The following is a 24,246-nucleotide window of genomic DNA, read 5'->3' on the forward strand; positions in this document are numbered from 1 at the left end:
CATAGTAATGGTTGACTGAAGTTGGTTTTCGAAGCAAGAATGCGAGTTGATCTACCATTTAAAAAAGTCTTTCCACCGACAGTAAGGTGACTACGTACCTTAGTGGGCTCATCAAGGGTGGGGGAAAACCAGTTTTTTCTGCTCAAAGGGACATCTAATCGTTAAAGAAAATAGCATGAAGAATAGTAATTGGCTTTAGTGATAATATTGGCGTCACACTGAGCATTAATGGTGGATGATGAGTCGGCCTAGATTTCCAGTGGCTGTCGCCTGCTTCATTCAAAATTCACGCATAAGGCTGCAAACAAAATAACCTGCCCCAAGCTGCTTTCTCCCAAATTCGGGAGATCGACGGGTTCCTTGTAGTTGATGCATTATGCGGACAATATATATTTTTTCATTCATCGAAATATACGTTTAGAAAATCATCCTCGTACTACAGCAGTGTTTCTCAACCGCCGGGTCCTAACACTAGTTACACCGGGCTGTGAGTGCGATTCGAAGTTTCATTTTTCCCATTAATTTCTCGTTAATGTAAAGTATATGACCGGGCCTTTCACTCACACAAAAGAGATTTGCCGGACCGCGGGCTTTCGAACGTTAAGAACCACTGTACTACAGTAATTGTGTTTGGCTTAACAGAAATGGACCAATGCTTTTTCTTTGTTGGACACGACATCCCCATACACATATTTTTACGCTGCAGCAATGATTGGAATTTCGATTGTATTTTAAATTCCCTAAATTCGTCAATTTTGTTTATTCACCAAGCCGTCAAGGTAAAAAAGTATGCTTCGTCGGAAAACGTAATTTGATCCCACGTAGATCTCACTTTTCGACTCATACGAAAGGTCACACTAACCTTAGAGGAGAAATAGAGTTATATTTCTGCATATATATATATATATATATATATATAGACATATTTCTCTTTAATGACAGTGACATCTCTTTGAAGAATTTGTAACTAATAATTCAGTTGTATATGGTTTAAAATATTATATATTTTAGCAAAAGCGTCACAAATGATAAATTCCTATTGCCAGACGTTTTTAATTATTTTTTTTTGTAGTAGAGAAACTAGTTATTTTTTAGCACTATATACATATATATACATATATATATATATAGTTTTATATAAAAAATAATTGCTTCACTTCGATAGCGTTTTCGTTTCATTCTCTTGATTTGTGATTTGGTCGATGCCTGTGAAGGCTAGGTAGCGATGGAAATATTCCATTTGTATTCATTAAGATGGGGTAAAGTCAGGGCCTTCGTGATTTTTCCCTTCTTACCGGGCCGGATGGTAAGAAGGGAAAAATCACGAAGGCCCCGATAAAGTACAGTCACGCGACGCTCGTTTTTATGACCCAAAAAACAAGCATCGTTCCGTTTAAAATAGACGTTATATCGAAAGCAGAACATAGGATGCAAGCGAGCGAGGATCCAGGACGATGTCAGGAGGGGCGAGTTGTATAAGTTATCGACAAATTTTCCCATATTATTCTGCTTTTGAGAGGGATAATCGTTCCTATCCCCCCCCCCCCACCACACTGGATCCGTGCCTGAGCGAAAGCAGCTATCTTCAGACGTGATTGGAACGGAGACAAGCATCTTTAGCTGTGAATGAAGCCGAGGCAAATATCTGCAGCTGCGAATGAAGAGGAGATAGGCATCTTCAGATTCGAATGGAGCGAAAGCAGGCATCTTCAGATTCGAATGGAGCGAAGGCAGACATGTTCAGCTGCGAATATAGCAGACTGATAACTTCAACTTCGACAAACTTCAAACATCTTCAGCTGCGAATGGAGGGGAAGTAGGTGGATCCATGGTGATGTGTTAGAGAAGTAACTCACTGTACAGGTGCATTGGATCGTACCGGATTTTGCGGGATAGACAAATTTATCCTACATTATTCCGCTCTTAGTAGGGACGATCGCCCCCTTCTCCTACTTCTTGATTCGTGCTTGATAGGATAGTCGTTATAGGAAAGAATTTGGGAATTATTCTACCGGTCACGTAATAATGTGATGCTCGCTATATCGTTGAGACATTATAACGAGTGTCGACTATAATACCTATATGAATCACCGAATACTTTTCTTCAGGGCTGGAAACACGTGCGGATCCAGAGAGAGACCTGAAACATATCTTTACAACTAGACACGCTACTGTGCTGAGTTTACTACTGGTACCGAATTTTGGCACCTACCCAAAACGGACGGAAGTAAGAGTCTAGAAGCAATGGGTTCAAAGACCCTGAAAAAAAAAAAAAAGATGGAGGAGAGGACCAGAGAGAGAAGATTAAGTGGCTGATGGAGACAACAATTGTGACAATGACACATTGACACTGGCTCAGTTGAGTTTGGAAGTTGTCGCAGAGAGACATAACACACACAACTTTCAAGTAAGGACACGTTTTGTACCTGGTTCGCCAGTTTCACGTGCTCATCGGTGGTCTATTTCAATTGATTGATTCTCTTTGATTCAAGCTTAAGTTTCCAAGGTTTGATTGATATGAAACGTAAAGGAAGATTGGCGGTCGATCAGGTCGGTAAGGATGCCTCTTCAAACACGTCCATTCTGATTCTAAACATCTTCTGATCCTATTTTTGATTCGTGATTTAACTCTCCGAATCTTGATTTTTATTGATTCTCTTTGATTCATGATTTTGATTGATTCTCTTTGATTCATGATTTTGATTGATTCTCTTTGATTCATGATTTTGATTGATTCTCTTTGATTCATGATTTTGATTGATTCTCTTTGATTCATGATTTTGATTGATTCTCTTTGATTCATGATTTTGATTGATTCTCTTTGATTCATGATTTTGATTGATTCTCTTTGATTCATGATTTTGATTGATTTTCTTTTGTGACTTTGATTTCCACTCATTCCTCCTTGATTCATTTTTGACCCATGCAAAAGTTACCGAAGTTTGATTGTCATATAAAGTAAAGGAAGATTGTGAACGAAGATTTTGAATCCCCGTGAAACCCCAGGCTGGACTTGAAAAGTCCATAAAAGAGTCCATAAAAAGCCCCAATCTTTCAGCGAAGTGCTGTGACCGAATTATCGCTATAGTCAATCGCTGTTCCCCATCCTGCTTTTTTTTAAGATTTAGACGTCACCTTGAACGAAAAACTGGTTTTGCAATGAAGAATGAGAGTCCGCCCTTCTCTCTAAACCAGTGATTCCCCCTTGGGGGAGACGGAAAGTTCCAGGGGGCTGGCAGAAGCTACGGGTGGAACATCGGTTCAATTGCGTTGAGGTGCGACGGGAAAAAAAAATTTCTGAAGAAGGGGGCGATGGGTCAAAAGGTTGGGAAACTGCTCCAGACGAATTAGGCTGAGGGGTCCATCAGGTCTGTTATATAAGATGCTTCTCATGCGTCAATTTCTATTCATAATTTTGACTAATTCCCTCTGATTTCCTTGAGATTTTGATTGCTCTGATTCGAGATTTTAATCGATTCTCCCTGATTCGATATTTTGATCGATTCTCCCTGATTCGATATTTTGATCGATTCTCCCTGATTCGATATTTTGGTCGATTCTCCCTGATTCGATATATTTGTTGATTCTCTGATTCGATATATTTGTTGATTTTCTGATTCGATATATTTGTTGATTCTCTGATTCGATATTTTGATTGATTCTCTCTTATCCGAGATTTTGACTGAATCTCTATGATTATTAATTTTTTTTTTTTTTGGTAGGGGGGGGGGGGGTTTGGTAAAGATGGCTCTTCAAAAGTAATACAGGGATTTTGTTGAACCCAGGGACTGGGTTATTCCCCTGGCTTGAGTCTCTTGATAATTTGTTGGCAGCTTGATCCAGGTGCATCCATCAACAGGGGGATCTCTGAAACCTGAAGCGGGGTGTATCTATCCTTCAACATCAATATCATACAATGTCACGCTGTCTGATTTGATGAACTCTGAATCGAAATTTCAAATCCGTCAACAGAAATCCTGTTTATCCTCCCTTTTTCCACTTCGAAATCAAGACTTGAGACTAAATTAGCCAAAATGATTGCATTGCCGTGGTTTCACGTCGTGATTCAGTCACAGCACGTAAGATGAAGTGGAGGAAAACTTTTCTCCTCCGCTTTTTTCCAACTCGAGAATGAGTCACAAGATGAGTTTTCTGAGCATTTTTCTCTCTTGTTTTTTTGAGTTTGGAGCAAATAAAAGAGTCTTAAATCGTCAATGTTGTCAGCTGAGAAGTTAGTCGTGGTAGTGATGATGATGATGATGACGACTCTCTCTCTCTCTCTCTCTTTCTGTCTGTCTTTTTTATAGGATTCCTTGGCATCATGACCGGAACGGGACACAAGAGTTCGGAGTTAAAAAACCCGAAGTTATTCCAAAAGGAAAACTTTTCGGGGAGAAAAAATAAAAATGAAGGAAACTTCTCTCCGAGATTCTCTGATGGTTAAATTTAACCCAGTCTCTTTCCGCTCAAGTTATTACCCTAGATTTGATCTCCAGTCATAACTAAGTTAAACTTCCCTTTCAGAAAAATATATCATTGGAGTAGAATAGAAACCTGACTGGAAACAAAATTCCTGATGCATCCACAGTAACATCTTCTTTTAGGTTACTTACGCACTGTAACATCTGTGCATAAGTAATTTATTTAATTTATAAGTAAGTATTTCTAAATGATATGAAGTAGATTTTAATCGCATGTATTTCAAAGACATAGCCTCCTTTTTTGAAAACTCCTATATGAACAGATAGAACCAATGAAATTCAAAATAATGTGGGAGCATGCAGCAAGATGAGACTTATACATTTTGCGGCCTGGTGTGCAAAAAGTTTTAGGGCCCTCTACTATATCTACATACGTCGTCGTCCCCAAACTCAGCGGGTTCTCTGGGCTCTAGTTCATAGACCGAGGGTTTTATTTTTATTTTTGTTTTATACATATACCTAAATTTAATTGGGGGGGGGCGCTTAAAGTTATGCAGTGAAGAGCACGATTGGTAAGATGTTCGTCTACTATCACCGTGGAGGATTTCTTCAGTTTCGCCTCTTCGATCCCAGCCACTGGTAAGGAAAGCCATTTTCCTATCGAACCTGAAATTAACTCCCATAAACGGTGCCGCACATTGTACCACCGCTGGGAGTCCCCCGTGAACAAAAACGTTTGATCAACTTTTTGCTGTTCACATGTGAGCAGAACATGTCACTCAATCTGATGTGATGAAGCTGGTTTCCTGTGGTTTCCAACTTCGAGTTGCAAATGCCATCCGGCTTCCCATTCAAAAAGCCTCGTCACAGCGTCCGGGGTGACTTAAGCAAGAGCTCAAGGAGTACGGTGCACCAGGGTTTCAGTTCGCAAGAGGCGGTAGCCTAGGCTTTTATTTAGACATAGAAATTTTTAAAATTTTGAGCAATAACAATTCACTTTAATTCTTGAATTTTACTTTGAATTCAATTACTGCCTCAGGCCCTGTCGGCAGTAATACCAGAAACAAGAATGGACTCTATCAGAAATGGTAACGGTGGAATTTTGGTGCTTCTACCCAGTAATTTTTCAAGCGCAGCGGTCAAATAAAGGTAAAGAAAGAATTCTGAACCACACTTGTTGAGGGCCTAAAACATCAGAACCTTTTCTCACATCCATAGTTTCTACCTAGAAACCTTGGAGTAGGTATTTTATTGTTTGCAAGGTTCAACTTCATGTTGGAGATTTAAGGTAAGAGATTAAGATAAAAAGCTCCACCCCCAAAAGGAAGGAATATATGATGACTCATCAATAAGAGCTCTAATGTGGAAAAAAAATTATCCGGCATAATTAAAAACGGTAAAAATAAACCTGAACCAAAAAACGAGACGTACTGCCATTGTACGGTTTCGGACTGATAAAAAAATCAGGTTTATCCCAGATTCCTCTTTGCTAACGCCCTTTCAGCCTCCCATCAGGATCGTCTTTAAAGGCGGCACATGAGGACTTGCACCCGGCGGCAGGTGAGCTCGAGTTCCCCCCCCCCCCCAGCTACAGCGATCACTAGACCCACAACACATACTGTATACATTCATACAAGGTGGTCATAAAATAATTTTTGCCGATATACGAGCCCCTAGATGCCGCAAACATGAACGAATTCGAATGAAATTCGAGATACAGGTGTATCAGAGTATGCGCCATGGGCGGAGGAATTTCCCCCCCCCCTCCACGGTGCAGTCGACTGATCTGATGTATATATGAATTGACATCATGCCCCAGACTTCCAAGTATATCTCCAAAAGGGCCGCAACTAGATACTTTTCCAGCCGGGGCAAGAACGCATTTTGGCGCCCACAAGTAACATAGAAGAAGCAGTTAAAGGGTTCATTCGGTGCCCCCTTCCGTTCAGCACCCGGGACACAAGACCCGCCTGCCCCCCCCCCCAGTTGCGGCCCCGAAGTCCGCCTATGATATGCGTTAGCGGATGTGAGCAACAACGAAACCTTAGCTCTCATGGTTACGGCGAACGAAAAATTTGAATGGTAGCACCCACTTTTATTCATTGCAAAATGATCAACGTATCAAAAAAAAACGAATAGTGTTAGAATGGTACCGGTAGCATCATAAATGTGAGTGCAAGACAAAGAAACATCTCACCAAAGGGTAGGTGAATTAGACGGTCGGTCGGAGAATTTCTTCAAATCTGCGGAAGTCCCTGACGAGCGTCAAGCGCACCAACCCCTTGGTGAGATCTTTCTTTGCCTGCGTTTTGCGCCCTCATTTTTGCTGGTACTACAGGTACCGCTCCAACGCCATTCTTTGGTTTTTCACTGCACCAATTACTTTGCAATGCAAAAAGTGGTGTTGCCTTTTTAATTTTTCAAAATTTGTTTCGGTAACTGTAAACGTGAGAGCTAGAGGCTCGTATATCAGCAAAGTTGTTTTACGACCACCCTGTATACATTACATGCCTATTTGGAAGACTAATAACTAAAACAAATATCGACTAAGACTAATAAATATCGTTACATACATAATGTTGTAGGTTCACCAATTAATTCCGACGCAACTCACTTCCTCAGATTAAAAACGGTAATAAAATGCCTTAGTAACGATCGGACCAGCGTTGTGGATGGTTTGGAAGGAAAAAGTAGGGCAGGGGGGCATGGAGAGGGGAACTCGTGTTAATGGGACTAAAAAAATTCTGAAACACCATGCATGGGGTACCAATGATTGATCTTGTATGATTTCAATTCTCCAAACAAAACTATGAATTTTCTTTTAAAAAAAAAGAACCTTCTAAAAATCTTAGCCGGGGGTTCTTTCAAAAATAAAGACTCCATTCAACGCTATGGGTTCCTGTCCACATATGTGCTCAGTAGAATTGACACATTGTTCAAAATTTTTCTACTCGATTTAATAAAAGAGTGACCTAAAGGCAGAGAGGTGGGTTTAACGGCGGGTGCACCTGGCGTGCCCAGGGACCCGACTTCTAAAGACCCCCGAAAAACACAAACTTTACACTTTTCTCTAATTTAGGGGATCCAATATTTTCTTTTGCGCTCTTGGCCCCGACCGACTTTAATCCGCCACCGCCTCAAGGGCAAGAAACCAAGTCGGTGCGAAGCCAAAAGAGTGACTTAGAACCTGTGCAAGCATGTGAGTGACCACAGAAGTTTACTAGAAGGAGAATGACCAAAAGACAACATAGGAGTGACTTAGTGCAGTGTTTACCAACCTGTGATTAGCGGACCCGTGCGGATTCTTAAATACTTTTAAGGGGTCTGCGGAATAATTTTCATTTACTGCCATTGCAATTAATGACACTTTTTGTACTGTTAAATTGTAATTTATTCAATTTTTACGATTTGCAAATTATAAAAAAAAAGTAAATTTTTCATTCATCGGAGAGTGATTTCAAAATCAAACTTCTGACTCTCCAATGGGTCCGCAAGACATTGACCTTCACAACAGGGGGTCCATGACATCACAAAGGTTGGGAAACATTGACATACAGAGTAAGTGAGCATGCGCATGACCAAGAGTGACTTAAAGGGCGCGTGATTAAGTCAGTGGGCAACCAAAAGAGTGACGTAAAGACTGGCTGGGTTAGTGAGTGACGAAAAAAGTGACTTAGGGGAATGTGTAGGCATGGGAGTGACCAAAAGAGTAACCTAGAGAATGTGTGAGAATGCATGACCAAATGAGTAACCTAGAGAGTGTGTGAGTATTGGAATGATCAAAAGAGTAACCTAGAGAGTGTGTGAGCATTGGAGTGATCAGAAGAGTCACTTACGGCCGTATTCACCAACACAGTTTAAACTACAATCGCAGTAGAAAGGATTGAAGATCGAAACGGATTGGTTAAATTGAGGATTTTAACCAATCCGTGTCGATCGCTGATCTTTTGACCTGCGATTGTAGTTTAAACTGTGTTGGTGAATACGGCCGTATATCTTTATTTCCGTTTTCTCTGAACGAAATATGGTCGGAATATGTATATGTGTTCGTAGATCCAAAATGTCGTGTTCGGTATTTTACATTTGCTCATGAGGGAGGGGAAAGATGTTTATTGATCGCAGACGACGTTAACCGCAACCGCGGACAGTCTAGCGGTTTCCTCACAAATGGCGAGCTTTCAAAGAGATCATTGGTGTTATGTTGTATTACAATGTCTCTTGTTGAACCTGTTGCTGTGCCGAAAAGGAACTTACGCAGACAAGAATAAGTATTGTAAGATTTTCGACGTGTTTCTGTCGTATGTAAATCCATGACCACGTGATCCGCCGTCAGCAAATGAGTAAAAACGCCTGGTGGATGGCCCTGCCCATTTAAATGACCTTTTCCTCCATTTCCACTGTATCAGTGTTTACTATCGAGAGATTCGTGTTTTGTTTGAGAAATATTGCAATGCGCTGGAGAAATCTTTATTATGTAGCGGGAAATTTTAATTGGATCTCTGTGTCTCTGAATTCTCTCCCGAATTCAGTGTATTTTGCTCTATTTTTTTCATCCCCCTTATATGTATTGGTGAGCGATGTTTCTCTGTATTTGAATTCATGTTGATCATATAAAACAAATTTCTAGCCAGTTCAAGAATTTTTTTCTGGCCCGTGGGATAGTTTCGTAATTGTATGATTTGTATATGTGAATGTAGATATGTACCTATATAGTGCAGGTTTCTATTCCGTGTAAGTTTCGGGCCGCTGTGGTGGTCGAGTGGTCATAGTGACGGACTCGCATCGAGGGGATCCGGGTTCGAACCCCACCGGCGCCACAGTGGTGGTCGGCTGAAGTTGGTTTTCTGTGGTTCCCAACTTCAAGGCGCAAATGTGAGCCGATCTCCCCGTTAAAAAGTCTCGCCACAGAGAGCAACAGGCCTACAACGTTACAAATATTCAATCATTACACTTCACTCACAATTTGAAGTATAGATGGCAGCACTGAAATATCAGACACAACACTAGTTACACTCTCAGACTGTTAGGTACACTCACTTTGTTCCAGACTCTGCCACGAAGCTGGGCTGGAAGAGATCTTGGCAACGGGATAAGTCCGGTGGCAGAGACCCTGGCGCTCATTCATGTGTAAGTTTCGGGCCTCAGAAAAATATTAAATTTTGGGCCTCTTATGTCATTTTTGAGGCATGTGTGGTACGCGTAAAATATATACAGCTAAACCTTGGCATAATGACGGTACTCTATGGACTAAGAAAAAAAATACCATTGTAGAAGAGTTATCATTTTATCGAGAAGTAGCATTATCAAGCGCCGCCCCTTTTATGCTGTTGGCAAGAAAATAGCCAACCAGGAAGGAAAGTGCCAAAAAATAGGAATATATACTACAGCTGTTAATCTTCTTTTTTTTTAACGGCCGTAGTATCTTCTCTAATAGGTTGTTAATAAATGGAATAGCTTGCTCCTGGAGGTAGTAAATTCTAACACAATTGACGCGTTTAAAAAGAAATACAATAAACATGGAGTAAATCGAGAAGCTATTCGTACTTAGAATTAGACAACCATAAGTATTCTTTATGGGCATTGTATACAATATTTCATCATGTGTATATATTGTTTGTAATTGAATTTTTAATTGGGTTGCAGTGTTTTTGAAATATATGACATCCATATTCGTAATGGGTATCATTTTCTCAGCCATCTCGGGTATTTTGCCTGTTGTGGCATTGTATTTGTATTATCCCTTTATAGCCGTAGCGATGTGTTGAGATTTTTTTCTGTAGCGATAAAAACGTTTAAAACCATGACTGCATTTCATTCTCAATAACTTCTTGTCGTGCTTTGGATATTTTTCTTGCCAACACATCGCTGGAAAAGGATTATACCAGTGGTCCTGAAACTTAAGTCATGTGCAACTCCCTGGAATAGTTGAATAGATATTTTCCCTTACAAAAGAACTCCAAAGTATAAATAGAGACAAAAATATCAATATTTCCACATTATCCCTGTCAAAGGTTGGCAGAAAAAGAATCGCAATGCACTTTGAGAAATAATGAATTATATTATAGTTTTTCCCTGTTGCAATCAAAAGCTACAGATGTCCCTTGCTTTATGTGGTTTTACTTTACGTTCCACACTACGAGATTTTGAAAATTGAGACTGGAAAAATTTTGTAGTTTGGTATATAGTATTATATAGTATTTGGTATGTAGTATTCTGAAAATTGGCAGTTTGGTTTTAATTCTGAAAATTGGCGTACAAATTAGAGGAATGAAATAGTGAAAATAGCAAAATCTGTTGATGTAGGTGATATGAATGTGGAAGAAATATTCAAATCAATTTCGCTAATGAACACATCGACAATGCTATCAGAATTTTAATTGAAGACAATCCTATCCTATTGAATCTAAAATTTTCATATTTGTGAGAAATATTCAGAATTCTCTAGCTTTGCTTCTAGAGGTGCGTATACATTATCGTGCAGATCATGTAATGAAAGCATTCGCAATTGGTTATTCAGTAATTTGTACAGTGTTGTGAACGGTTCTTGAACTGTTTTAAAAAACTGGACCCACATGGTATCCATTTTTTAAACGAACACAAACGAAGTTTGTGTACCCATGAGTGGATTAGAACCACTGCAAGGGGTCATGTGCTACAAGATCGCCGTGCTAGTGTATACGAGCCTTAGTTTTTTATAAAAACTGTTTTAAAAAGACTATTTTATAAAGAATCTAGACTGCTTTCATTTAAACTGTTATCAGGCTCTTCAGGAAAGAAAACATTCACACTAAAATCATTATCCAGTAACAAAGACAAACAAAAAGTGTTTATCAAGTTTATTCATGATAGCCTAAATTGATGAGATTTATAAGTTTGGATTAATTCATTCAAGAAATTTTATTGATTGTGTTATTAGCAATGCGTCACACCCAGTCAGGTGTCGCTTTTCAAGTTCATTTTCATTTGCCAAGATTTTGCCTATGTGAATTGCTACCTCATTGATGCAGCTTTGGGGATGTGATCAAAATCTTGATGGCAAATGAAATTTCCATCTTCATACAAATCTTTAACCTTCTGAAATAAAAAGGTATAGAGCCTAATGTACACCCGCATCCAGAAAGTAATGTTCTTATGCACATTGATCTGTATTTTCTGGTTAAAATAGATGGAGACTTTAACCGTGGAAAATGTAGATTGGATCAATAATTCTGCCATATCCATCAAACTTCATAGATGGTTTTGTGATATTTGACAATTGCACCTCTGGTGCTGATTCTATCCAAAAACTGTGGGATCGTGCTTAAAAAAAAGCTGATCAATTGCAAAATAAACTAGCTGCCATCATTACAATAGGGACAATCCCCAAAGCAGAATATGCGGAAATCTGTGACGTACGTCGCAATACAATCACAGGAAGAATTTTAAGAAAAAATAGGTTTTTTGCATGGAAAAAACTATGAATGAATTTTTACCAAAAATTTTCATCTGTGGGCTCATTGCAGAACAGTGTAAAACATTCTGTTTTTGGGGTGACAATGGGATTCATGGTTGAGGTCCAATCCAGATCTGTGCTGTGGAATTATCAATTTAATGTCTTGATGCACAAAATCTATGGTCAAGGCTGAAGATGGCAACAGTGCAATGTATTCATATTATATCAGAACATGTTTTCTCATGAAAAAGCTCACAAGCAAATGCACACATAATTTTGCATTTGTGAAAATGCCCTTTTGTATGTCCATAATGTTGATATGGAATCGTTCCACATATAACCAGTGAAAATATGCAACACTTATTCAAGTTAATGTAAATTTTTATGTAATAATCGGTTTCGTATTAGATATTCTAATTGTTTTAAACAAACAGGATAAAGTAATTTGGAATTTTAGGACATATTCAATCTACTTTATGCAGATTTTTATGCCAACAATGTACTCAAGAAATTCCTAGGAGCTGGAAATGCAAATTACGGCCATACTGTAAAAATTTGGGCTTTTTAAACTTGAACATTTCATGAACTGCACTCATGAATTTTTGGAACGTTCTAATTTTTTTTAATGAACGTGTATATGTATACGGTAGTTCAGTAGCCCACAAAAACAGTCCTGTGCAAAATATAGCCTGTGGGCCAAGAAGTTTTGCACCCATGGTGTAAGGGTAAACAGAATCTATGGAGAAACATGAGCTAGCATCCACTCTAAAGTCTTGAATTAGCTTGTCTTTGCTTCATGAATAGTGTGTACTTTGTTTAAATTGAAAAATTGTGCTTGTGATACAAGTTTAAAGGGAAAAAAGTGTTTTTTGGTTTGTATTTCGATCTGATAACCTTGAAATTTGTTTTACAGATCACATATCAACTTTGTGTCTGAAAGAAGGGCATCTCCATATGTATAAGAAAATTGATGGATGTGTTTTAACTTCAGAAGGAGAAGAAAACCTGGAGTGTGTTATCACATTTCAGACCGACACCATTCTGCAGAGGTTTATGCTGAAATTCGAGCAGTTGGCTCTCGATTGTAACGATCACCTCTACATTTTCGATGGTGCGCATGCCTTAGGCAATTATAAGGTAAACATCAATTCATTTTACAAGTTTCTGTGCAAATATTTATTTCATAAAAGAACAGATTCAACACATTTTACAATGTCATACAGATTTATTGAATGCTTAAATGTTTCCATTCCTTTTTCAATAGTTTTAAAGCTAAATTTGAATTTTTTACATATAAATAGAGCATCTACGGTTCTTTACTTCAAGAACTGCACATTGTGCAATGTGACCCCTACCTCCCTTTGACATGATGCAGCATATTAATCACTTTCCTCAAAATTTTAGCATTTGGGAGGAAACTTATTTTTTCTGTGCTTGTGAAAATTTTTCTGCTGACCTGAAAGGTCAGAAATGAAAAATAGTCCGGGAAAATGTGAAATATTTGGCAAAAGTCGCGTGGAAATGTGCAAATATTTGGTAAAGGTTGGGTTAAAGGTCTGTGAAGGGAAAAAACTCAAAGAACAAAAAATTTGAAATATCATAGGTTAAGGTTTTGAATTATATTTTAGTCTTCTGTAATTTTGGTCTGGGAAATTCAGGAAAGTGATCAAGCAGATTTTGCTGGAAACCTTATCTTGGTTTGAACCTGGGTTAGTCATTTTGCCAGCAGAAAGGTATTTTTGTTGGGATAGAGGTAAAAACCAGGACAAAAATGGTTTTATGCAAAAAAACATTTAAATCATAATCAGCATAACTAAGACTTGAAATCATTAAAACAATCAACTTTATAATGTACTATCTATAATACCCAGCACTGCCCGGTTTTCTTCAGTTACTGTTAGGATTGGAAAAGTGACAAACCATTATAAAGTGATAACTATTATTCATAATACTGGCAGCATTAAAGAAGTTACAAACCATTGTAAAGGCATATGCATGTCTGAAACACATTGCTAGGGAACCACAGTAAAACCAAAATAAACATTCCAAAAGTCACTGTTGTGGCTTACAAATCATTGTTGCCTGACAGTTTTTGGTCCATTTTGGGCATTTGCTCAGTAACCTATTGTTCAAGCCGAACCCAGTTTCGTATATATGCAAAATTTGGCAGTCTAAAATTGATCAGTCTAAAATTGCAGATGTGTATAGAGAACATACAAACGGAAAATCAATTTCATATATATATACACTGGTGAAATAAATTAAGAGCATTTTGCATATTTTATCGAATTTCATGAAAAGAACTGAACTGAATGTAAAACCGCTGCTTCTAGACAAAAATGCAAATCTTGTACATCAAATACGTAAGCGTACACGTGTGTGTAGGCGGAGCCAGTAGAGAAACAGGCTTTGTAAGCGCGCATAAGTTAAGACGGATGTTGTTCGCTAGCACCCCTGAGCGAATTTCTTGTAGCAATCGGTTAATTTCAAATTGTAACAGTAAAAATGAGTAACCACCAATGTTTAGATGATGGAATGAGGTGGCGAATTGTGGGGAGGCTAGAAGCGGGCCAAATCTCAAGTCCAGATTTGTAGGAAGTTCAATTTAACGCCCAGCGTCGTGTGTAACTTATGGAAACAGTTCCAGGATACCGGATCCATCGAGAGAAGGCCTGGGCAAGGTCGTTCAAGAGCCACGACGGCCAGAGAAGATCCCTATTTGTCTATTATAGCGAGGCGTAACAGGAGTATGGATCAATGGGCGACCGTTCTTTTCACTGATGAGTCCCAGTTCAGCCTAAGCACCGATTCTCGCCGTACGTTCATATGGAGAGAACCAGGGACCCTCTACCTACCCTCCAATGTCTGCGAAATCGACCATTATGGCGGAGGAAAGTTTAATGGTCTGGGCAGGCATCATGTTGGATGGCCGCACACCTCTCCATGTCTTTGAAAGAGGCACTGTGACTGGTGTGAGGTATAGGGATGAGGTCTTGGAGCCCTATGTTCATCTTTTCAGGGGTGCAGTTGTAGATCAGTTGCCATCCAGAGAATGAAAACAGCGTTGCTGAACGAGTGGGACCAATTCCCACAGGAAATGATAAACTGCCTTATTTCAAGTATGAAATCACGCTGCGAGACCTGTATATCTGTAAGAGGGGACCATACCCCCTCTTAACCCATCTATTAACCCATTTTTTTTATTTATTCTGCAACCACTGTTTCATACCTTCCGACTCAGAGTGTTACGCACGATCATGCGTGTGTATTACAATTATTGAATTTGTTTTGTATTGTATCAATGTATGTACATATCAAATTTCATAAAAATCGGTGCAGTAGTTCTAGAGATGTAGATTGTAATCTGGTTGAAAATACATTTTCAAATAAATAAAATAAACAGTCCATACTCGTTATAATGATCCCAACATTTATAGCAATCATTTCATTACAATGACCTGTAGGAAAAATCAGTAATGTTTTCCTACAGATAAAGGGTCGTTATAACAATATATGTTTTGCATCAGTTCTTTTTATGTGATACTAGATATAAATTAATGTGGAAGTATAAATTTGTTTTTATGCTTGGCAAAAACTTATTTTTCTCGAGACGTTTTTATTGTAGTTTTTCCCAGCAATAGCTAAAACTCACCAAATCAAAAATTTATCAATTCTTATATTAAAGTTTGTGTTCAGAACTATCTTATTTGCATTTAGAAAAATAATCAAATGAACAATGTTTCACATGCATAAATGGAGATCAAAAAATTGCATTCATCATAAATAAAATATCATTTATGGTCTTACATTCCATTAAAGATTTTAGATTTATTTCTATGTAGTGTTTAAAAAATAAAATATTTCATGTTAAGTTTTGTGACTTTTGGATCACTCTGTACCCTGGTTTCAGACCTGTTTTACAAAGAAAAAAGTTGAATTATTTCCCTAGTAATATTTCCCTCTTAGTTATTGCTGACTTGGATTTGCAATTTCGCTATTAACTTAAATGCTAATCTGTATATTGTTCAGATTGATGTGTTCATCAAATCTATGAATGAATCTGATTTCTTGTTATGCAAATTATATAGGCCTAAATATAATATTTTTTGACATCTGAATTTAGGCAGATTTATCTTGTCGGAGTACTCGAGCGGATGTGGGGACCATCTTTACGCAAAGCAATTATGTCACTCTCAAGTACCAGACTGATAAATGGACGCAGGCGGGGAACGGGTTTAAATTAGTTATTACAACTTTCAAGGAATCAAGTAAGCCACCTTTTTTTCACAAAAATATAATATTTGAATAATGATGTTAGAGAAAAATTTTATTTCCTTTTTATAAATATTGTCAGTATTAGTATCGTGTTGTCTTTGTAAATTTTTCTGTCTTTAAATTTACTGATTACTTTAAAGCTTGTGTTTTGCTTTCACGTTAATAGGTATTAATAGCTGCGAGTGTTTTAATTGAATACAGTAATACTCACTTTTTATTATTTTTTTAAGTACAGTACAACCTTGATAACTTGGCACATGGATAACTCGACACTTATTCTCATGGTTGGCACAATATTAAATTCAATGGGGGAGAACCTCTTACTCACATGATGACCACATCCACTTAAGTCAACTATAATTTATACTGCATTATCATGACTCATTTTCATTGTCCATATAATGAACGAACTAAAATCTTAAAACATTACTCTTGTGCATTAAAAAAAATTCTGTGTTTCATTGTTTCTACGTTTTATTATTATTAATGTGTAAGATTCTCCTCCCACAACTTTAGATACTTCCTGTTATTCCTCTGTTTGGAGCATGAGATTTCAACCTGTGGATCACAGATAGATGTGAATGGAATTTCTGAAATTTCTAAGCTAGAGATGGTCAATAAAGCTAGATCAAAATGTTTCAAGTTAGAGGAGAAAAGTTATTTTGGACAATATATCAAAATGTGTTTTTTTTTCCACTTGAGTTAATCCAAGATTATTCTCAATTCGTATTCATAGAAAATTACAGATCACACCATTAAATAAATGTGTAGATCATGGAATGCATAGTTTTTCCACAGTATACAGGCACGTATACATATATAAACAGTTTTTACGATTTCTGAAGGTGAACTGAATTCTCGCTAACGTTCGTTAAGTCATTTTTTTCTATCCCCCTTGGAATGTCGAATTATCAAGGTTTCACAGTATGGTTTGGAATTTCCGAACTCTGAGACGTAAATGTGAGCTGGATCTCCCTGTTAAAAAGTCTCGCCACAGAGAGCAACAGGCCTACAACACTACAAATCTTCAATCATTACATTTCACTCATAGTTTGAAAAATAGATGGCAGATAGCAGTTCTATAACAAGCATTACACAAAAACAAACTTCATGTTAAGTTCACGACACGGACATACACATTCCAACATTTACAAATTTGTTTGAAGTTCTTCGGAGGAATATGGACAAGGTTAATGTGTGGTTTAGTAATAGTAGTATAATTTGGACCAAATTTCCATGTCAAAAAGTTTCGTCACAAAGAACAACAGACCTACAATGGTACATTACAATTCCCTCATAGTTGGGGAAAATTGCTGGCAGCACTAAACATAAGTATTACATAGAAGCAAACTTAATGTTAGGTTCACAATACGTACATGTGCCAATTCGTTAGAAGTTCAGCAGAAGAATATGGATGAGGTGCGTGTGTGGTTTAGTAGTAGCAGTATGATTAGGAATTTCTTTTATTTGAAATATTTTTAGTGTTCAATGAAAAGAAGTATGTTTTAAAATTGAATTTCAGTTATCATCAAGAAAATTAATGAAAAATTCTTCTTTAGCTGTTGGTTGCAAAGACTTCTTCTGCCTGAATACATTCTGCATATCGAAGGATCTTACGTGTGATGGTGTCAACCATTGTGGTGACAACAGTGATGAAACTAGTCATGCCTTATGTATGGGTGAGTAAACTTTCTATCACACGTTATGGATACAACTTCTCCCATATAAATTTATAGTGAAAGAATTTATTTCCCCCTATTTGTGTAACACATACTTAAATGGAGTTAGCATCAGTTCAAAAAATTGGAGGGGGACAATGTTTCATTCAAAAGAATTGCTCTATTAAAAAATATTTGATATGAAGGGATTAAAGTTAGATTGCGTCCATGATGGATCTTACGTGCTATAACAATATTTACCCCCTTTCATACTTTTCTGTCAAAAAACATTAACAAGAGATTTCACTGCACCAATTTTAAAGTTGTAATTATGGGTTTTCCTCCTTATCAGAATTTCATGAATTCATGAGTAGAATTTCTTATTGATGGACCTAACTACTAATAAAAATATGTAATATGTCAACTTTCCAAAACAAAACTAATATATACAACAAAATATAAATACTTTGACACTAAAAAAAAATTATGCTTTCATAAATAACTCTTACGAAGGCTGTGAACATTCATCTGTTAATAATGCTGCAACGCCTGTGCCAAAGAATATGATGCTTTATTTATTGTGAATCAGGAGTATATGCACACTGTACATTACAAAGAGATGGTTGTTTCTGAGGTCTTCCTTACTGAAATTTTATCATATTTGCTAGATAACTTTATATAAGGTGTTTATGTTTCAAATAGCTTCCTCTATACTTAAAATATTAGAATTGATTTGTGAAACAGCTGATTATGAATCTTCAAGTTATGTTTATTATGAATATTTGTTTTGTTTTTCTTTTTTTCCTGTAGATGACACTGTTGGCAGTGAAATTCTGGGTATGGGTGTTGTAGTATTTGTTGTCATCGTTATCCTACTAATCATCTGTTCTATATGCGTAGCAGTGGCTGTATTTCTCATCTGTCGTAGGGCACGCCAACAAAGCCAGGAAGCTCAGCTGCAGCCCCAGAATGCCTCCACAAACCCATTGGTGTCGGGACAAATGCCTTACCCTAGTAAGAATGTTGTGTATGTTTTTGTTTTTAATTTTGTGTAAGTACCTTGTTTTTCTTAATAAGCACTATAAGGGGCAGTGAATAAATATTCAAAAACGTTTCTACTGAGGGCCATTCTTCATTTGATGAACAATTTTTTCCACCAAACAAAAATTTCAATATTGGGAGTGGAAAAATGTTATGTGGATGACAGATTTATGCTAAGTCTTAATTCATGCAATTTCACCATTGCAGTAGTATATCTGGTCTGTTAGATGGGGTATTGGCTTGATGATAAGGCTTTTTTTGTTCATCAACCTTGGCCTTCTCATCTGCAGCTGTTCTTTCAAGCTTCCCAGAAGTATGCAATTATTGACTGACCCTTTGGAAGTAGTCTATATAGATTGTCTTGAGAATCTCAAGAAATATGGTGGTTACTCTCGCTGCAGACAAGACAGCCTTTGTCTTGTTTGGTGTTGTTTCACCATGTTTTATCACTGCTCTGGCTGTTGTTTTGACTCTAGTGTACATTAGTGAATCCAGGTTCCACCCATGGTCAAAAATTGACTCCAAAGGTGTGCAGGATTATGAGCCAATATTGATGAAAATTTTTTTTTTTTTTTTTTTTTGAAATGTCTGTTGCATTTACTTTTTTTCATTTCCGATTTCTCATGGAGAATATTGTGAACCTGTTCTCTTGAGATGTCCACATCAGCAGCTATCTCAAGCACCTTTTATTTGTGATCTCCCATGATAATACTATGGACATTTTTCAATGATTTCTAGGGTGATGGCCTAAACCGGCTCTCGAGACACTCTTCTTTGGTGGATGTATAGCCCATTTAAATTCATTGATCCAAACATAAATTGTCTTTAATGATGGTATAGAGTCACCATGAACTTATTACAATTAAGCTTTGATCTGAGCAGTTTGCAACTATTTTAGATTTAAATGTTTTTGTCATTGCACAGCACTCGTTATGCATTTTCAAAATAATTGCTGCAACCTGAGCTTGGAACAACACCAAAAAAAAACCACTAAGCTCTTTGTGCTCTAACTTGTTGTGACAGGTTTTGAAAAGTCATACTTAGTTGTTGTAATGTGAAAGTGAATGTTGTTGCTGATGAATGTCGTCCTATATGTCTTAAAATGTGTCTAGGATTTTTTTTTTCACTTGTCATTTGGTTAATTGAATTTTGTGACTAATTTTTTTTATACATAAATTTTCTTTCTTTTCTGGTTTTAATTGTAGTGCCCAGATACACAGACTCTCCTGACCGACTTGGAGAAAAACCACCTCCTTATCCGGGAGGAGGTGGGTATTCCCCCAGCACTGGTATCACATACAACGTGCACGATGAAAGCATATATTACCCTACCAAATGAAGATTGGCTTTTGCTGGTGTGACCCAAGACACATCGAGAATATGTTCTATGTTTCTTAATGGAAATTTTCTGTGGTTTTTTTTCCTGCATGTGTGTGAGTATGTATGTACGTGTGTGTGTGCGTGTGCATGTGTGACTATGCGAATAAAAAGAAAGTGATGTAAAACCTATGGCATTTACATCAATTATGTGAAAAAAAAATTGCACATCTCTAGTGACTTGTGTAAAAAAAATTATCTCAAATGATTAGTTTCATGACTTGCACAATCTCATGAGTTGTTATTATTTTTTACAGAACTTGTGTGTCATTTTAAAATATCTGTGCTTTAAAAAGTTTTTATATAAAAATATCAGACAAGATAATTTTTTTTTTTAAGTAATAAAAAATAGTACTAAGTTATATGTGACTGTAAGCATCTGGAAAATGAGAAATGTAATAGAATAAATAACATGTAGGAAATTTTTGTGAAGTGAACTTTAAAATTTGCACAAATTATAAATAGAACAATCAGAAGGCATAGGAAAATTTTTGCATGCATGTTTGTAGGTTAATATGAAGAAAAAATCTAAAATTTTTCATATGCGGAATTCAATTTTTTTTTTTCTGAAAAACTACTTATTTGTGTGTGTGTGTGTAAAGTGTCATCTTTCATTTGTACAGTTTTTTATGTATCAAGGTAATGTTAAGTCTCAAGTATGAGTTTATAACATTATTTTATGTCCATAAAAAAACCATTTTCATGAATTTATGCATCGTGTATTGGTGTAAATATAAAGGCAATGCAACTGGATTGAAGCATAAAATCTCATAATGCTTGAGCTTCTGCAGTGAATTGCATGACTGCAAAACATTTCAAAAGTTGGGGCTTGTCAGCTGTAACAATGAGTCTTGAGAAAAATTTTGTTGCACAATATTTTCTTCATCTGTGTTCCTCTGTTATTGATACTTTTGATACTTATTTTGCTTTTGTTCAGAACTGCCATATTCAATTGTATACTCAAAACTAATTGCAATGGAAATGATGTGCAATGAAACTTCAGTTTACTAGCACAATTTGTTCTATGAATGTGCTCACAATCTGAATCATATATCAAAACAGATTTTTCCTTGGGAAATAATGGAAACTGGGGTGAGATACGTTCCATAATCATTCATTCGTATAAAAATAACTGATAAAAACAGCATTTAATCAATAATATAACACAATTGTAAATAAATTGTTGTATTAATAATTGAATAATTACAATAACACCATAAAGTAAACACAATGCAATAATGTTCACCAATCAACTTACTCTAAACAATGAGAGACAGAGAGACTGTTGTTTAGGATAATTTACGTTCACACTGTTATCTGCTAATTGAAAACCATCTTTTTTTTGTGTGTGTGGCTTTCAATAAGAAACCTGTCCAATGATGCTTGTTTTTGCCTCTTTTTGTGGATTTTGTGAAAATGGCTAACTACAGTCATTTGGCAGATTCATTGCTCACACTGGTACAGCTTTATTTGGGTGGCTCTTTTCTACAAAATTTTGCAAGGCTCCCCATATTTTACCCATCTTTCTCATCTCATTTGGAGTTAAAGACTTTCTCCTCTTTAGACTAAATCCCATTCATAAGCTCCTTGTTGTTTCACAAAATAGAAATCCATCAGTTCATTTGTGGTTAACTCCTGGCCATGTTCTTCCACTAGTTCTTGAATGTTGTCCTCATTCATCTCCAGCCCCATGGTCTTCCCCTAAAGACACAATCTCTTCAACAACTGGTGGCTCCTTTTCATAAGCTAATCTCTCATAAGTTGTCTAATAATAGTTTTATAATAGTTTAGTTTATTAAGAGAAGAAAAAAAATAAAACAATATATATAAATATATAAATACAGTATTCTACTCAGTGCAATCAATCTAGTTTTCTCCAAACAGAATTGAGGATTCTCTTGGTGGACTATTACAGTTTTATTACTGATCTTGAGATAGTGTGCGATGTGGAAATTTTTTTCCCATAACTCTTGAATGGTAAGATTTTATCTTTGTGGCATGCTGGACTGGAGACTACTGTAGAAGATTATCCAGAATCCCACAATACACGTTTGGGTGTAAGCGAAGAACTATTGATTAGTCAGTTGTGATCACATGAAACTGTGTGAACAAAGTGCAGTGGGCGCTGTCGCCCAGGTCGATAAGATAATCACCTAAAGTACCAAAGGATGTTTAGAGCTGTCGCGAGTTTGATACTCAGTTGGTTCTTGTCAGAAAACTTTCCTGACACGGGTACAACAGAAACAGCGAAATTACTGCAGGGAGTCCCCCATCTAGGGGTTAGCGCACCAACCTCTCAGTGAGTATAAAAACAAGCCTGCTGTTGGGAGTCTACAATAAATTGTAGGTCCTGGTCTATAATTAGCGCTCGTGTGCAGAAAATGAATGCAGTGCAACAAAAATGATCAAATGAATGAAGTGCAGTATTTTTGCTTGTAATGTGAATCACTTGTAAATGGAAGTTCTACCATATTGATATACTTGAATATTCACCATAACACATTTATTTCTGATTATCAGTTCTTTAAAATGGGAATCTGTACTGATAAAATATTGCACTTTTTTTTTCTGACATTTCGTGGCTGTTTCCTCATTAACGTGTAAAATATTGAGTTCAGGTAAAAAGTTACTCCGAACTAGAAAGTTAGTCTGGAGAAATTTGACTTCCAAACATTTCATTAAAATTGTAAGCATCTCCAGTTGTATGTGACTAAATATGTCTATCACAGTTAGTGACAAAACATGTGGAATGTCTTCTTTTTAACCATAGCTGTCGAGTCCAGAATCAATCATTTTACCTTGACTGCCACAAAAAATTATTCAGTTATGATTTCACAATTGTGTTCTCTCTAATTTTAGTAATTCAACAGACATATTTTCTCTTAACGCTTTTAAGAAAAAGGGGGTATATAGCATGGGTTTCCCCATTTCATGATACATTATTTAAGTCACGAGTTTATTATAAAATTTCATATAACCAAGCCCTTTCTTTTGAAGTGTTAGAATGACATAAATCTACCATGTTAATTGTTCTTGATTGCATGCATGTACTTGCAAAGTTCCGATGAACATGATGCTGTATACACTTAATAATTTCATATACATGAAATTATTAAGTGTGGCCAGAGGCAATGAAAAATATCAGTAACATGTTTCTCGATCACAATGATCTCAAATCCGAGGTGTATTGATTTCATGTATCGGAAGTATATTTTTAATGCGTTTATAATTAGGAGCCTGAATCTGGATTTTTTTTTCATTGAATTTTTTTTTTTTTGCACCAGTATTAACTAATATTGTAAGACCAGACGGAATATAAGCTCTTTACCCCGAGGGTTTGGACCATGCTGGAGAGATATTAACTAATACTAGTCTTTTCCCCACCTTCAGAATTATATATTTTTTTAGCATTGGGAAAAAATTTGCAGCTGTTTTTTCAATGATCTCAAATCTGAGGTGTATTGATTTCATGTTGATCAGAAGTATATTTTTAATGCATCCATAATTAGGAGTCTGAATCTATAGATTTTTTGTTTTGTTTTCAATTTTTATTGAAAAAGTTTTTGTTGTACCAGTACATTATTTAACTAATACTAGTCTTTCCCCCCACCTTCAGAATTATATATTTTTTTAGTATTTGGTAAAAATTCGCAGCTGTTCCCCCACCCCCCTCTCTAGTCTAATTGATCATCAGAATTAAGAACTCTATAAAATAAAAACTAAAGCTGAATATATAAGTGATTTCCAGCATTTAGACATTTGTTTTTCTTTGTTTGAAATTCTATAATTTTAGTTTATTATTTTGCACATTTAGTTGTCTATAATATTTTCTGATGTCATTACTTCATTTTTCTTTTATGTTTGTGACAAAATGAAAGTTTTCTGTTTATTTTTTTGTAAATCTAGTCTTTGTATGCAGTCACTATAAAATAATTATTTTCAGAGTTGGCAATGTGAGGAATTTTGAAGCTTTTTCAGTAAAAATGTTGAGAGATCTCATGAATTATATGGAGAATATTAGAGTAACAATAATGCCTACAAA

The 24,246-nt window shown here is 36.5% G+C and overlaps 1 protein-coding gene across 2 annotated transcripts; it reads left to right on the forward strand.

The window, feature by feature from the left end:
* Positions 1 to 8,570: 8,570 nt before the first annotated feature.
* Positions 8,571 to 22,349, forward strand: LOC149064415 (uncharacterized). Of its 2 annotated transcripts, none has more exons than XM_089254655.1 (6): positions 8,571 to 8,694; positions 12,767 to 12,990; positions 15,977 to 16,121; positions 17,688 to 17,807; positions 18,597 to 18,800; positions 20,033 to 22,349. In XM_089254655.1, the coding sequence occupies exons 1-6, from the start codon at positions 8,589 to 8,591 to the stop codon at positions 20,164 to 20,166; spliced, it is 933 nt and encodes a 310-aa protein (XP_089110781.1). In that variant the 5' UTR covers positions 8,571 to 8,588; the 3' UTR covers positions 20,167 to 22,349. The 2 variants fall into 2 exon arrangements, with proteins under 2 accessions (XP_089110781.1, XP_089110782.1); XM_089254656.1 differs by having other exon boundaries at positions 8,577 to 8,694; positions 18,597 to 18,813; positions 20,033 to 20,186.
* The last annotated feature ends 1,897 nt before the right edge of the window (positions 22,350 to 24,246 follow it).

This window comes from Pholcus phalangioides, unplaced genomic scaffold, assembly GCF_987345545.1.
Source record: "Pholcus phalangioides strain wild (caught in Gottingen) unplaced genomic scaffold, Ppha-v1.0 ptg000042l_1, whole genome shotgun sequence".
In the NCBI taxonomy this organism is placed as follows: domain Eukaryota; kingdom Metazoa; phylum Arthropoda; class Arachnida; order Araneae; family Pholcidae; genus Pholcus; species Pholcus phalangioides.